The sequence below is a fragment of the Mobula birostris genome, chromosome 23, assembly GCF_030028105.1.
Source record: "Mobula birostris isolate sMobBir1 chromosome 23, sMobBir1.hap1, whole genome shotgun sequence".
Lineage (NCBI taxonomy): Eukaryota > Metazoa > Chordata > Chondrichthyes > Myliobatiformes > Myliobatidae > Mobula > Mobula birostris.
The window spans coordinates 61,380,874-61,398,252 of record NC_092392.1 but is presented as its reverse complement, the minus strand read 5'-3'; the positions used below and the strand labels follow the sequence as shown (position 1 = coordinate 61,398,252).

General features: G+C 44.4%; 1 protein-coding gene across 1 annotated transcript in view; it reads left to right on the top strand.

Annotated features, from left to right (window-relative positions):
- Window positions 1-12,945, top strand: part of LOC140186817 (histidine ammonia-lyase-like) — a 40,759-nt gene extending 27,814 nt beyond the window's left edge. Inside the window, exons 16-17 of the mRNA XM_072241408.1 lie at window positions 4,649-4,783; window positions 12,833-12,945. Coding sequence (XP_072097509.1) covers window positions 4,649-4,783; window positions 12,833-12,945 — 248 coding nt within the window. The remainder of the gene's footprint in view (window positions 1-4,648; window positions 4,784-12,832) is intronic.
- Window positions 12,946-17,379: the final 4,434 nt, after the last annotated feature.

Genomic DNA, 17,379 nt, shown 5'->3' with positions numbered 1-17,379 from the left:
GCTGTCCTGAGATTGTGAATGTTGCTACAGAAATATGGGGCTAGAAACAAGAGAAATCACTGGGACATGTTATCCATGCTCAGGGAGGCAGGATACCCTGTAATCCAGAGTGAAATGGGACTAGGAGATTACTTGGGAAGTGGCTGGTGTCAGTTCTGATGACCTCACCCACAGGGTCACCAGCCAGGAAGCACACAAACACTAGAGATTCTGTGATGCTGGAGATCTTAAGCAACACAAACCTGTTGCGGCAGACGGGCCAACGGTGTTGAGTGAAATAATCTCCAATCTAAATCGGGTCTCACCAACGTAAAGAGGGCTGCACTAGAAAACCAGATACCACTAGAGTCCAGTGAAACTGCGTCCATAAGTTATGTTCAGTTTGTGGCGAGTGAAGTTATCCATGCTGATTCAGGAGCCTGATGGTTGTAGGGTAATAACAGTTTCTGAACCTGGTCATATGGGATCTAAGGCTCCTTTATCTCCTTCCCAATGGCAGCAGTAAGAGAGCATGACCTTGGATGGTGGCAGTCCTTGATAGATGCTGCTTTCTTGTGGCAGTGCTCCTTGCAAATGTGCTCAGTGATTGGGAGGACTTTGCCTGTGATGAAATGAGTTGTATCCACCACCTTTTGTAGACTTTTCCATTCTTGGCCAGTGGTATTTCCATACCAGGGCGTGATGCAACCCGTCAGGATATCCCACTGTGCATCTCTAGAAGTCTGTCGAAGTTCTAGATGACATATTGAATCCGTACAAACCTCTAGGAAAGTAGAAGCACTGCTGTGCTTTCTTTGAAATGGTACTTAAGTGCGGTCCCAGGACAGGTCGCCTGATTGAATAATGCCCATGAATTTAAAGCTACTGACCCTCTCCACCTCCGATCCCCTAACAAGCACTGGCTCTGGCCCTGATTACTCCCTCCTGTAGTCAATAATCCACTCTCTGGTTTGCTGACGTTGAGGGAGAGGTTGCTGTTGTGGCACCATTCAACCAGATTTTCAGTCTCCCTCCTGAACGCCGATTTGTCACCACCTTTGATTCAGCTGCAGTGTTGTCAGCAAACTTAACTATAGCGTCAGAGTTGTGCTTAGCCTCACAGTCGTAAGCATAAAGTGAGTAGAGAAGAGCAGTAAGTACAGAGCAGGTTGGAGCCCGACAGAGTTCCGCCTCTGTAACCTCCTCCCACTGTGAGGGAGCAGCCATCTGTAGTCAATAAGGAGGCTCTGTATAGATAAAATAGCCAAAAATCCTCAGGGAAGGCGGGCCCAAAGGGTATACACGATGATTTATCGTTACGATATTGTTTTTTACTTCCCCAGTTTGAATGGTTCCTATGGAGTCTCATGGAGCTGTTGGCAGTTTGTGCGTCTCTCCTGCAGTCTCTGCTTCAGTTCAAACAGGCTGCATGGTCATTCCTTAGAAACCATAGAAACCATAGAAACTACAGCACAGAAACAGGCCTTTTGGCCCTTCTTGGCTGTGCCGAACCATTTTCTGCCTAGTCCCACTGACCTGCACACGGACCATATCCCTCCATACACCTCCCATCCATGTATCTGTCCAATTTATTCTTAGATGTTAAAAAAGAACCCGCATTTACCACCTCGTCTGGCAGCTCATTCCATACTCCCACCACTCTCTGTGTGAAGAAGCCCCCCCAATGTTCCCTTTAAACTTTTCCCCCCTCACCCTTAACCCATGTCCTCTGGTTTTTTTCTCCCCTTGCCTCAGTGGAAAAAGCCTGCTTGCATTCACTCTATCTATACCCATCATAATTTTATATACCTCTATCAAATCTCCCTTCATTCTTCTACGCTCCAGGGAATAAAGTCCTAACCTATTCAACCTTTCTCTGTAACTGAGTTTCTCAAGTCCCGGCAACATCCTTGTAAACCTTCTCTGCACTCTTTCAACCTTATTTATATCCTTCCTGTAATTTGGTGACCAAAACTGAACACAATACTCCAGATTCGGCCTCACCAATGCCTTATACAACCTCATCATAACATTCCAGCTCTTATACTCAATACTTTGATTAATAAGGGCCAATATACCAAGAGCTCTCTTTACGACCCTATCTACCTGTGACGACACTTTTAGGGAATTTTGTATCTGTATTCCCAGATCCCTCTGTTCCACCACACTCCACAGTGTCTTACCATTAACCCTGTATGTTCTACCTTGGTTTGTCCTTCCAACGTGCAATACCTCACACTTGTCTGTATTAAACTCCATCTGCCATTTTTCAGCCCATTTTTCCAGCTGGTCCAAGTCCCTCTGCAGGCTCTGAAAACCTTCCTCACTGTCTACTACACCTCCAATCTCTGTATCATCAGCAAACTTGCTGATTCAATTTACCACATTATCATCCAGATCGTTGAGAAAGATGACAAACAACAATGGACCCAGCACTGATCCCTGTGGCACACCACTAGTCACAGGCCTCCACTCAGAGAAGCAATTCTCTACCACCACTCTTTGGCTTCTTCCATTGAGCCAATGTCTAATCTAATTTACCACCTCTCCTTGTTAGATATGTGCAAAGGGAGAGTCTTCTCCAACCATCCGGAGCCTCTGTCTCTGCCTTACCTAACAAGGAATGATCATGCAGCCTGTTTGAACCAAGCTGCCCCTCGCACCCTACTGTCCCTCCGGCCTGACCTAGTCTGCAGACTCAATCCAAGGGGCACGATTGCCTCTTGGCAGAGAGCATCCAGGGAGCTCTCTCCTCGCAAGATATTGCAGTGTCCTAAACCTAGACTCCAGCTTATCAGCTCAGTGCCAAGGCTTCTCAAACTGCAGACAAATGTGGCTGTTGTCCCCACAGCCTCCATATGTGGCCTATGTTAATTTAATTTATCTAAATCATGAATTTATTTATTAAAAGTACAAATCTATGCAATTGTATTTCTGAATCAGAATCGGGTTTATTATCACTGACAAATGTTGTGAAATCTGTTTCTTTGTGGCAGCAGTACCGTGCAATGCATTAAAATCACTTGAAGTTAGAATAAATAAATATTGCAAAAGAGGAAGGCTGAAGCAGTATTCATGGAGTTCTGAACCATTCAGAAATCCACTCGTGGGGGGAAGCTGTTTCTGAAACATTGACTGTGTGTTTTCAGTCTCAGTTCCTGGTTCTGCTGACGTTGTCTGTAAGGTTGTGTTGCAATGCCACCTAACGATCTCACTCGTCTATGCCTCCTCGGTGCCATCTGAGATTGTGCCAACAGCAGTGCGGTGAGCAAGGTTGTAGATGCCGTTTGCCTAGTCACATAGTCACGGGTGCAGAGAGAGGAGACTAGCAGGCTAAGCACATATGCTTGAGGTGAACCTGGGTTGATTGTCAGTGAGGAGGAGAAGTTGAAGTCCACACAGAGTAGACAGTGTCACTCAGTGGACCCACACACTTGGGTCCATAACGTTATGAATGGTAATCAAACTTGTCCACAGAGAGTGTTTCACATTTGTTACAGTCTGACAACAGGACTATGAGGTAGTGCCAGAAAGTGAGTGGGGTGAGATGAACACATAAGGAAGGGACAGAATAGAGCAACAAATGTGGTAAGGTCCACATGAAAAATGATAGTACTAAGGCAAATGGATAATAAAAGTGCTAAAAAGACTGGTTAAATAAAGATATAAGAGTAAAAGACTATGTTAAGTGCCATTGTAGTGGGCCGAATCTCAAATAGTGAAAAGTCGGGGTAGAGAAAGGAGATAGAAGGCTTAGTGACATGTTGCCATGACAACAACTTTTCAGTGCCAACAAACAAAAGAGCTGAGCATTGTCGTGAGGAAAACGCACATGCTCCTGTTTACATCAATGGCGCTGTTGTCAAGAGGGATGAGAGTTTGAAGTGGATACTGTATCACCAATAGCCGGTTCTGGTCCATATAGACACCAGGAAGGCTTACCAGAGCCTCTACTGCCTCAGGAGGTGGAGAAGTTTGATCCCTTCGACCCTCACCAGTTTTTATTGATGTAGCACAGAAAATATTCCTATCAGGTGAATCACAGCTTGTATGGCAACAGGTCCGCATGACTACAAGAACCTGCTGGGGGTTGTGGTCATAGCACATCACTGAAACCAGTCTCTCTTCCACGGACTCTGTCTACACTTCTCACTGCCTCAGTAAACCGGCCAGTATAATCAAGGACTCCCACCTCTCCCCTCTCCCGTCAGGCAAGATATACAAAAACCTGAGTGCATGGCTGCAGGTCTGCTCCTACCCCAGTTATAAGACAAATGAATGCTTCTGTAGTATGACAAGATGGACTCTTGACCTCACAATCTACCTTGTTATGATCTTGTACTTTATTGTTTACTTGCACTGTAATTTCTCCATAGCTGTAACATTTTTGTTGAACTCTGCTGTTCTTCCCTTTGTACTGCCTCGATGCACTGATGTGATGAAACGATCCGTATGAACAGTGTGTAAGACAAGCTTTACACTGTACCCCCGACCTGGATCCAGGTGAAGAGGGGTGCCATAATGAATCAGCAAAGTGATCATTGATCGGCAGAGTGCGGCTGAAGGTCAAATGGCCTCGCCCTTCTCTGATATTTTTCTATATTTCTATTGAATCATAAACCACAATGAAGCAAACAACAATAATTCCAGTATACTGATGTTTCCCCAGTCTCTGAGAACAAGGTCCTGTGCCACCCATCGTCTGTTGACTCACTGTCCACCAGCGCTGCCACTGAAGACCACGTCTCCATGGGAGGATGGGCCGCCAGGAAGGCGCTGAAAGCCATCGAGCACGTGGAGCAAGGTGAGACAAGCTCCCAGTGTCTGGGATACTCTGCCAGCCATTGGGAACAGCAGGGAACCTGATTGTGACAGAGCTACTGCAGCTAACGTTGCTTATTTATTTCCTTCTGTCGTGTTCATTATTCTTTCCAGAGAGGAGGAGGAATTTGATGATCTGTAGCCAGGTCACTGGTATGAAATAACAGGAGAAATCTCGGCCATGTCGATATTGAATAAGTTTGTGTCCGAACTAAGGGAAAGATCCCCCTCTCCTGTGCTGTCAGTGATTCCCTTCAGTGTCCTGTCATGGATGCACTTGCTAATTCAGTACCTTGGATAGAGAATTCCTTTGAGCCAAGACATTCCCCTCATGCCTGTAGAGAAGCTCTGGTACACAGGTGGGGCAGGAACGGAGAACTCCATTGATCTGTCCTATATAGTGTTCTAAAGCGGAAACTTCGGATTCCACTCTACTCATCCTCTGTAATCATAATGGCATCCAAATTCTCATAATAATCTTTACCCACCCTACAGGCCCCAATCTGTACTGAACTGTTAGTCTCATTGACCTGCACGTGGCCAGTAGCTTCCCATACCTCTCCCATGCACGTGTGGGCGCCGCAGTAGCGTGCTGCTTCATGTGACACTATCACAGCTCGGGGCATCCCAGAGTCCGAGGTTCAGCCTCTGCACCCCTACCCTGTGGAACACGTCGGTTTCCTCTGGGTGTTCCGGTTTCCTCCCACAAGCCAAAGGCGTACCGGGTAGGTTAACCGGTCTTTATAAATTGTCCCATCATTAGGTTAGGGTTAATCGGGTTTGTTGGGGGTTGCTGAGGTCGGAGGTGTGGCGTGAAGGGCCAACTCCACGCCGTATCGCTAAATAACTTAACAAATACTTATACAAACTTTTCTTAAGTGTTGATATCGAACCCACATCCACCACTTCTTCTTTGGCTGCTTGTTCCGTGCCCTCACCACCCTGTGAGTCGAACTTCCATCTCAGGGTCCCCTTAATTATTTCACCTTTAATCCTTAACCTATGACTCTAGTTCTCAACTCACCCAACTGAAGTGAAAAAACCTGCTTACATTTGCCCTCTCCATATCCCTCATGATTTTGTACGTCTCTATCAAATTTCCCCTCATTCTTCTACGCTCCAAAGAATAAAGTCCTAACCTATTCAACCTTCCCCTTGTACTTGGGTCCTCAAGTCCGGCAACATCCTTGTAAGTTTTCTCTCTACTCTTTCAATCTTATTGATACCTTCCCTGCAGGTTGGTGACCATTATGTGCGTGGATATTAGATGGTCTATAATAGAATCCCATTAAAGTGGCCATCCCTTTCGTAATCCTCAGTTCCACCCATATAGCCTCAGCAGATGGGATCTCCAGTCTGTCCTGTCTCAGCACTGCCATGATATTTTCCCTGACTAGTAAGGCCACCCCTTTCCCTTCATTCCCACACACTCTATCAGGTCTAGGGAGAAGGAATGGGATGCTGAATAGGCAGTAAGCGCAGAGCAGCCCTGTGGCCATTCCCCTCAGTAATAAATATACGTTTCAGATACTGTTGTGCCATGGAGACCAGGTTACTGGCACTGAGCGTAGGTCCATGGTGCAGAAGGAAAAGAGGGACAAGAGGGGAGCGGTAGTGATAGGGACTCAGTAATGAGGGGAACAGACAGGAGATTCTGTGGATGTGAACGGGACACCTGAATAGTATGTTGCCTCCCAGTGCCAGGATCAGGACGTCTTGAATCGCCTTCAATGCACTTTAGAGGGGAGCAGTCAGATGTCTTGGTACATACTGGTGCCAATGACATGGGAAGGAAAAGCAAAGAGATCCTGAAAACAGAATTTAGAGAGCTAGGTAGAAAGCTGAGAAGCAGGACCAACCGGGTAGTAATTTCTGGATTGCTACCCATGAAACCCACCAGTGAGGGTAGAAACAGGATGATTTGGCAGATAAATGCGTGGCTGAGAAACTGGGGCGGGGGCAGGGCTTCAGGTTCTTGATTTTGAGATCTCTTCTGGGGGAGGTATGACCTGTTCAAAAGTTATGGGTTGCACCTGAACCTGAGGGGAGGCAATATTCTCACGGGCAGGTTTGTTACAAATGTTGGGGAGGGTTTAAACTAATTTGACAGGGAGATGGGAACCAGACTGAAGGGACTCAGGATAGGACGGATGGTAAAAGTCAAAGATAACGTGCAGTCTGACTGTCAGGAAGGGCTTGGAGATGATAGGACAAAATTGCAGCTGGCAGGGTGAGTTTCAGTGCATTAGGGATGCAGAATCAAAAAGGGTAGCAAATACAACACTCAAAGTGTTATATCTCAATGCACAGAGTATAAGAAATAAGGTGGTTGATTTTGTACTTTCACAGATTGCCAAGTATGATGTTGTGGCCATCACTGAATTGTGGCTGAAGAATGGTTGTAGTTGGGAGCTGAATGTCCAAGGTTACACACTGTATCGGAAGGTTCGGAAGATAGGCAGAGGGGGTGGCGTGGCTCTGCTGGTAAAGAATGACATCAAATCATTAGAAAGATGTGACATAGGATCAGAAGATGCTGAATCCTTGTGAGTTGAGTTGAGAAACTGCAAGGCTAAAAGGACCCTGATGGCAGTTATATACAGGCCTCCAAATAGAGAAGGCATGTCAAAACGACAATGTTATATTAGTCACGGGAGATTTTAACTTGCAGGTTGATTGGGAAATTCAGGTTGGTAAGAGACTGAGTTTGTTGAATGCCTATGAGATGGATTTTTAGAGCAGCTCGTTGTTGAGCTTTCTAGGGGATCAGGAATACTGGATTAGGTGTTACGTAATGAACCACAGGCGATTAGGGAGCTTAAGGTAAAGGAATCCTTAGGAGGCAGTGATCACAATATGATACATTTCAACTTGAAATTTGATAGGGAGAAAGTAAAGTCTGATGTAGCAGTATTTCAGTGGAGTAAAGGAAATTACAGTGGCATGAGAGAAGAGTTAGTCAAACTAAATTGGAAGGAGATGCTGGCAGGGATGTCAGCCGAGCAGCAATGACTTGAGTTTCTGGGAAAAATGAGGAAGGTGCAGGATAGATGTGTTCCAAAAACAAAGAAGTGCTCAAATGGCAAAATAGTACAACCGTGGCTGACAAGGGAAGTTAAAGCTAATGTAAAAGAAAAAAAAGAGAGGGCAAACAACAAAGCAAAATTACTGGGAAGGTAGAGGAGTGGGAAGCTTTTAAAAACCTACAGAGAGCAACTAAGATAATCATTAGGAGGGAAAAGAAGAGATATTAAATTGAACTAGCAAACAATATCAAGGTGGATAGAAAAAACTTTTGCAAGTATATCAAAAATAAAAGAGAGATCAGAGTGGATATAGGACCACTAGAAAATGAAGCCAGAGAAATAATAACAAGGGCCAAGTAGATGGCAGATGAACTAAATGAGTACTTTGCATTAGTCTTCACTGTAGAAGACACTAGCAGCGTGCCAGGTGTTGAAGGGTGTGAGAGAAAAGAACTGAGTGCAGGTACCATTACAAGGGAGAAGGTGCTAAAAAGCTGAAAGACCTATAGGTGCTTAAGTCACCCAGACCAGATGAACTGTACCCTAGGGTTTCAAAAGAGGTAGTGGTAGAGATTGTGGAGGCATTAGTAATGACCTTTCAAGAACCATTGGACTCTAGCATGGTTCAGAGGACCAGAAGGTTGCAAATGTCAGTCCGTTCTTTAAGAAAGGAGGAAGGCAACAGAAAGGAAAATATAGACCAGTTAGCCTGACCTCAGTGGTTGGGGAGATGTTGGAGTCAATTGTTAAGGATGAGGTTATGGAATACTTGGTGACACAGGACAAGGTAGGACAAAATCAGCATGGTTTCCTGAAGGGAAGATCCTGCCTGACGAGCCTGTTGGAATTCTTTGAGGGGATTACAAGTAGGATAGATAAAGGGGATGCAGTGGATGTTGTATATTTGGACTTTCAGAAGGCCTTTGACAAGGTGTCACACATGAGACTGCCTACTAAGTTAAGCACCCATAGTATTATAGGAAAGGTACTGGAATGGTTAGAGCATTGGCTGATTGGTAGGAGGCAGCAAGTGGGAATAAAAGGATCCTTTTCTGGTTGGCTGCCAGTGATTAGTGGTGTTCTGCAGGGGTCAGTGTTGGGACAACTTCTTTTCATGCTGTGTATAAATGATGTAGATGACGGAATAGATGGCTTTATTGCTGGGTTTGCAGATGATACAATGATTGGGGCAGGGGCGGGTAGTGTTGAGGAAACAGGTAGGATGCAGAAGGACTTAGACAGATTAGGAGAATGGGCAAAAAAGTCGCAAATAAAATACAATGCTGGAAAATGCATTGTCATGCACTTTGGTAGTAGAAATAAATGTGTGGACTATTTTCTAAATGGGGAGAAAATTCAAAAATCTGAGATGCAAAGGGACGGGAGTCCTTGTGCAGAACGCCTTAAAGGTTAACTTGCGGGTTGAGTCAGTGGTGAGGAAGGCAAATGCAATGTTAGCATTTATTTCAAGAAGTCTAGAATACAAAAGCAGGGATGTGATGCTGAAGCGTTATAAGGCACTGGTAATGCCTCACGAGTATTGTAAACAAATTTGGGCTCCTTATCTAAGAAAAGATGAGCTGGCATTGGAGAGGTCCCAGAGGAGGATGACTAGGATGATTCCAGGAATGAAAGGGTTATCATTCGAGGAATGTTTGATAGCTCTGGGTCTGTACTCACTGGAATTTAGAAGGATGAGGGGGGATCTCATTGAAACCTTTTGTATGTTGAAAGGCCTAGACAGAGTAGATGTGGAAAGGATGTTTCCCATGGTGGGGGGGTCTGGGACAAGAGGGCACAGCCTCAGGATAGAGGGCTGTCCATTTAAAACAGAGATGCAGAGAAATTTCTTTAGCCAGAGGGTGGTGAATTTGTGGTATTTTCTACCACAGGCAGCATTGTAAGCCAGGTTTATAAGACCACAAGACCATAAGGCATAGGAGCAGAATTAGGCTATTCAGCCCATCAAGTCTGCCCAGATCCCACTCAACCCCATACACCTGCCTGATGCCCTGACCGATCAGGAAACTCTCAACTTCCACTTTAAATATACCCACAGACATGGCTTCCACCGGTGTCTGTGGCAGAGCATTCCACAGATTCACTACTCTCTGGGTAAAAAATTCCTCCTTACCTCTGTTCTAAAAGGTTGCTGCTCAGTTCTGAGGCTGTGCCCTCTGGTTCTTGATACCGCCACCAGAGGACTCATCCTCTCCTCATCCACCCTATCTAGTCCTTTCAGCATTTGGTAATTTTCAAAGAGATTCCCTCCGCATTCTTCTAAATTCCAGTGAGTACAGGCCCAAAGCGGCCAAATGCTCCTCATATGTTAACCCCTTCATTCCCAGAATCATCCCCTTGAGCCTCCTCTGGACCCTCTCCAATGATAACACATCCTTTCTGATGCCACAAAGCCATCAATTCCAATATCCAAATCATTGACAAACAATGTGAAAACTAGCGGTCCCAATACTACCCCTAAGGAATACCACTAGTCACCAGCAGCCAACCAGAAAAGGCCCCCTTTATTGCCAGTCACTGCCTCCTGCCTGTCAGCCATTCCTCTATCCATGCCATTATCCTTCCTGTAACACCATGGGATTTTATCTTGTTAAGCAGCCTCATGTGTGGCACCTTATCAAACGCCTTCTGAAAATCCAAGTAAATAACATCCACTGCCTTTCCTTTGTCCACACTGCTGGTTACTTCCTTGAAGAATTCTAACAGGCAAGATTTCCCTTTACAGGAACCATGCTGACTTTGACTTATTTTATCATTAGTCTCTATGTACCCCGAAACCTCATCCTTAATAATAGACTCCAACACTTTCCCAACCACTGAGGTTAGACTAACTGGCCTATAATTTCCTTTCTTTTGCCTTCCTCCCTTCTTAAAGAGTGGAATGACATTTGCAATTTTCCAGTCCTCTGGGATCATACCAGAATCAAGTGAATCTTGAAAGATGATGACCAATGCATCCATTATCTCTTCACTGACCTCTCTCAAGACTCTGGGATGTAGTCCATATAGTTTGAGTGACTTATCCACCTTAAGACCTTTGAGTTTGCCTGCATTTTTTCCTTTGTATTAACAATGGCACTCACTCCTGCTCCCTGACACTCATGGACCTCTGGCACACTGCTAGTGTCTTCCACAGTGAAGACTGATGCAAAGTACCTATTAGGTTCATCTTTCATGTCCCCTATTACTACCTCACCAGCATCATTTTCCAGTGAGGTATCAACTCTCACCTCCCTTTTACTCTTTGTATAACTGAAAAGATGTTTAGTATCCTGCTTTATATTGTTGGCTACTTTGCCCTCATATTTCATCTGTTCCCTATTTATGGCTTTTAGTTGCCTTTTGTTGGATTTTAAAAGCTTCCCAATCATCCAAGTTTAGCTACCTTATATGCCCTTTCATTGGCTTTTATGCAGTCATTAACTTCCCTTGTCAATCACAGTTGCCTACCCCAGCCATTTGAGAACTACTTCTCTTGTGGGACATATTTATCCTTGTGAACTATTCCCGGAATGCTCCCAGGATGCTGGGTGTATTTAAGGTGGAGATTGAAAGGTTCTTGATTGGCCATGGCGTCAAATGTTATGGGGTGAAGGCTGGGGAGCGGGGCTGAGGAGAAGAGAAAAAGATCAGCCAAGATTGAATGGTGGGGCAGACTCAATGGGCCAAATGGCCTAATTCTATGGTCTAAGACAGAGGAAAATTTGAACAGTGAGCTTCTGGTAACTAATCTAAATCTGTGCCTTCCAGATACTGATCTATTCGTGGAAACGATGCTTCTAAGTTGTTTCTTTCAAATGATCTCATTTTGAACATCTGTTTAAATCTCCCTTTTTATCTTCTACACTGGAGAAGAATCAGCCTAACTTCTCAAGTCCCTGCAGTTAACTGCCCGTTTTTGGGTAAGATGGGATAGTGGTTATATTAGTGACAAATAGAGGGACGCAGATGTACAAGTTCAGGCAGCCCTGAAAGTATGCAGGCTGTTGAAGATGGCTAATGGCATGCTGGTTGCTAAATACACGCAGAAAAAGAACGACAACGTAGTCATAGGATTGAATACTTTTACTGAGTCATGTTAGCCACGATACACGCTGGGCGGGAGTGACAAACTGCGTCCAGTGAGACAAAACATTCGCACCCCCAAGGCTGCAGAAAAAGAAAGCCTTCCATGCATTGGAGGCCCAATGGATTCACCATCTGAGTAATTGGCCGCACGTGCACTTGCCACAGTCTCACATTCAATCTGAGATGGTTCATTGGTCTTCATCAGCCAGTCTTTCCAACATTTCTGTTTGGATTTCAGATTTTCAGCATCTCATTTTTTTCATTTTCATATTATATCTATATTATATACAGGTTTCCCCCACTATGCGAAAGTAGAGCGTTCCTATGAAACCGTTCGTAAGCGGAAATAGCATGAAGTGAAGAAGCAATTACCATTAATTTATATAAGAAAAGTTTTTGAGCATTCCCAGACCCAAAAAATAACCTACCAAATCATACCAAATAGCACGTAAAACCTAAAATAACACTAATATATAGTAAAAGCAGGAATGATATGATAAATACACAGCCCATATAAAATAGAAATAATGTATGTATAATGTATTTTCACTTATCAGAATCGGGAAGATTGAGCCAAAACTGATTTGTGGAAAAAAATTGGCACGTACACGCATGCGCACACACCTGCCCACGCAAAGCTTCACGGTCATGGTAGTCTTTCTCGGGGTAAACACAAGTTTAAAGCAGGCGCCTTTTTTTGGAAAAGCAAAAATCTTCTTCAGATTTCATTTGGTTAGTGAAAACAGGTACTGATGTAGGTCTTTCATAAAAGCGAAGTGGCGTAAAGCGAACTTTCGTAAAGCGGGAGACACCTGTATATATATGGATTTTGTTAATGTGTATATTCCACTTGTTATCAGATCACACTGGACTGATAGTTAAATGGCTCATTCCTTGTGGGACATCTTTTCTTCCAGTGCTTGCTATCGAGCTTCTTGCAGCCTGTCAAGGCCTGGAGTTTGTGCGCCCCCTTCACACAACAGAACCTTTGGAAAGAGTCTACCAGCTGGTTCGCTCAGGGGTGAAGTAAGTTAAGCCTTTCACTCAGGTTAAACTTTCCGAACAGTTTAAACATTTTGAACAGGTTAAACGTTCCGCTCAGGTTAAAATGCCAAGTGTGATAGGAACAGACCATATAGGTTACACCAGCAGAGAATCAGAGTTAACCTTTCAGGTGAATGATCTCCTGTGCAGACATTTCCACAAAGTGATCATCGGTCTGAGATATTGCCTTGTTTCCCTCCCTGTAGATGCTGGCTGACTGGCTATGTAAATATTTGCAGCATGTTCTGCTGTCAGCTCAGGTTTCCACAATCTGCAGTTAGATTAAGGTATTAGGGCACTGGTTATGTTAAAACTTAGAACTGTACAGCACAGGAACAGGCCTGCAGCCCTCAATGTTCAGCTGAACTAGTCATTTAAAGTCTAACTAAACTAATCTCCTCTTCCTTCACAATGTCCATATCGCTCCATTTTCAGCACAACTTAAGTGCTTCTATCAAATTTGCATTTACCACCATCCCAGACAGCATATTCCAGATACCCAGCACTTTCTGTGTCAAAAAAAAACTTGCCCCATTTGGGAAATCTCCTTTGAATTTATCCCCATGTTCATGAGCAATGAGGAAGGGTTAATTAGCAATCTTGTCATGAGAGGCCCCTTGGGTAAGAGTGACCATAATATGGTGGAATTCTTCATTAAGATGGAGAGTGACATAGTTAATTCAGAAACAAAGGTTCTGAGCTTAAAGAGGGGTAACTTTGAAGGTATGAGACGTGAATTAGCTAAGATAGACTGGCAAATGACACTTAAAGGATTGACGGTGGATATGCAATGGCAAGCATTTAAAGGTTGCATGGATGAACTACAACAATTGTTCATCCCAGTTTGGCAAAAGAATAAATCAAGGAAGGTAGTGCACCCGTGGCTGACAAGAGAAATTAGGGATAGTATCAATTCCAAAGAAGAAGCATACAAATTAGCCAGAGAAAGTGGCTCGCCTGAAGACTGGGAGAAATTCAGAGTTCAGCAGAGGAGGACAAAGGGCTTAATGAGGAAGGGGAAAAAAGATTATGAGAGAAAACTGGCAGGGAACATAAAAACTGACTGTAAAAGCTTTTATAGATATGTAAAAAGGAAAAGACTGGTAAAGACAAATGTAGGTCCCCTATAGACAGAAACAGGTGAATTGATTATGGGGAGCAAGGAGACCAATTGAATAATTACTTTGGTTCTGTCTTTACTAAGGAGGACATAAATAATCTTCCAGAAATAGTAGGGGACAGAGGGTCCAGTAGATGGAGGAACTGAGTGAAATACATGTTAGTAGGGAAGTGGTGTTAGGTAAATTGAAGGGATTGAAGGCAGATAAATCCCCAGGGCCAGATGGTCTGCATCCCAGAGTGCTTAAGGGAGTAGCCCAAGAAATAGTGGATGCATTAGTGATAATTTTTCAAAACTCGTTAGATTCTGGACTAGTTCCTGAGGATTGGAGGGTGGCTAATGTAACCCCACTTTTTAAAAAAGGAGGGAGAGAGAAACCGGGGAATTATAGACCGGTTAGCCTAACGTCGGTGGTGGGGAAACTGCTGGAGTCAGTTATCAAAGATGTGATAACAGCACATTTGGAAAGCGGTGAAATCATCGGACAAAGTCAGCATGGATTTGTGAAAGGAAAATCATGTCTGACGAATCTCATAGAATTTTTTGAGGATGTAACTAGTAGAGTGGATAGGGGAGAACCAGTGGATGTGGTATATTTGGATTTTCAAAAGGCTTTTGACAAGGTCCCACACAGGAGATTAGTGTGCAAACTTAAAGCACATGGTATTGGGGGTAAGGTATTGATATGGATAGAGAATTGGTTAGCAGACAGGAAGCAAAGAGTGGGAATAAACGGGACCTTTTCAGAATGGCAGGCGGTGACTAGTGGGGTACCGCAAGGCTCAGTGCTGGGACCCCAGTTGTTTACAATATATATTAATGACTTGGATGAGGGAATTAAATGCAGCATCTCCAAGTTTGCGGATGACACGAAGCTGGGTGGCAGTGTTAGCTGTGAGGAGGATGCAGAGTGACTTGGATAGGTTGGGTGAGTGGGCAAATTCATGGCAGATGCAATTTAATATGGATAAATGTGAAGTTATCCACTTTGGTGGCAAAAATAGGAAAACAGATTATTATCTGAATGGTGGCCGATTAGGAAAAGGGGAGGTGCAACGAGACCTGGGTGTCATTATACACCAGTCATTGAAAGTGGGCATGCAGGTACAGCAGGCGGTGAAAAAGGCGAATGGTATGCTGGCATTTATAGCGAAAAGTTTCGAGTACAGGAGCAAGGAGGTACTACTGCAGTTGTACAAGGCCTTGGTGAGACCACACCTGGAGTATTGTGTGCAGTTTTGGTCCCCTAATCTGAGGAAAGACATCCTTGCCATAGAGGGAGTACAAAGAAGGTTCACCAGATTGATTCCTGGGATGGCAGGACTTTCATATGAAGAAAGACTAGATGAACTGGGCTTGTACTCGTTGGAATTTAGAAGATTGAGGGGGGATCTGATTGAAACGTATAAAATCCTAAAGGGATTGGACAGGCTAGATGCAGGAAGATTGTTCCCGATGTTGGGGAAGTCCAGAACGAGGGGTCACAGTTTGAGGATAAAGGGGAAGCCTTTTAGGACCGAGATTAGGAAAAACTTCTTCACACAGAGAGTGGTGAATCTGTGGAATTCTCTGCCACAGGAAACAGTTGAGGCCAGTTCATTGGCTATATTTAAGAGGGAGTTAGATATGGCCCTTGTGGCTACGGGGATCAGGGGGTATGGAGAGAAGGCTGGTGCAGGGTTCTGAGTTGGATGATCAGCCATGATCATAATAAATGGCGGTGCAGGCTCGAAGGGCCAAATGGCCTACTCCTGCACCTATTTTCTATGTTTCCATGTTTCTATGTGGCAAACGTTACTGCCTTGTTGCTGGCTTTTTATACAGAACACAGACCATGGAACATTACAGCACAGTACATGTAGGATATGTACTGACTGTTTAATGTACACGAAGATCAATCTAATCCTTCTCTCTTCCATTCTGTCATCCCTGTGCCAACCTAAGAGTTTCTGAAATATCTCTAATGTATCTGCCTCTATCACCATCCACCATTCTCCATCCTCTGTGTAAAAAAAATCTACTTCCGACATCCCTCTATACTTTCCTCACAGCCTGAAAAGTTCGCCCCCTTGTGTTAGTCAGTTCCGCACTGACGAAAAAGTCTTCGACTGTCTATGCCTCTTATCATCCTGCACTGTCAAGTCACCTCTCAACCTCCTTCGCTCAAGAGATAAGAGCCCTAGCCCGCTCAGCCTGTCTTCATAAGACATACTCTCTAATCCTAGCAACACACATCAAAGTAGCTGGTGAACGCAGCAGGCCAGGCAGCATCTCTAGGAAGAGGTACAGTCGACGTTTCAGGCCGAGACCCTTCGTCAGGACTAACTGAAAAAAGAGCTAGTAAGAGATTTGAAAGTGTGAGGGGGAGGGGGAGATCCGAGATGATAGGAGAAGACAGGAGGGGGAAGGATGGAGCCAAGAGCTGGACAGGTGATTGGCAAAAGGGATATGAGAGGATCATGGGACAGGAGGCCCAAGGAGAAAGAAAAGGGGGAGGGGGAGAAACCCAGAGGATGGGCAAGGGGTATAGTGAGAGGGACAGAGGGAGAAAAAGGAGAGAGAGAAAAAGAATGTGTGTATATAAATAAATTAATGACAGACAGGGTACGAGGGGGAGGTGGGGCCTTTTGCCAATCACCTGTCCAGCTCTTGGCTCCATCCCTCCCTCTCCTGTCTTCTCCTATCATTTCGGATCTCCCCCTCCCCCTCCCACTTTCAAATCTCTTACTAGCTCTTCTTTCAGTTAGTCCCGACGAAGGGTCTTGGCCCGAAACGTCGACTGTACCTCTTCCTAGAGATGCTGCCTGGCCTGCTGTGTTCACCAGCAACTTTGATGTGTGTTGCTTGAAATTCCAGCATCTGCAGATTTCCTCGTGTTTGCGCTCTTTAATCCTAGTTTTCTTTGGATGGAGAGTATCATTGGGGAAAGAGAAAAAGATTTATTGTTGCTATGATCACTGACACAGAAGTGGACTGGTCATGGCCTAATTTATAAAACAGTATCCCAACTGTTGAACAGGATAGCGTGGATACGTTTTGAAATACCAGATTGGCAAGTGAATTTGTGGGCATATTTCAAATTTAGCAAATCCTTCTCTGCAAATTGAGAGAACAACAGTTTTATATTCTTTGTAAATACCTTTCAGGGGTTTTGAATAGAGACTTGAGGCTCACATTCTCACAGTCAACAACCTGACTAAATCTGTCACAGATGAGAACCAAAATCTGCTGTGACCAGCAATCGTGGTTTGAGCTTCAGTTATTCTTTGAGTGTCAGTTCAGGGAAAATGCATCAATTGG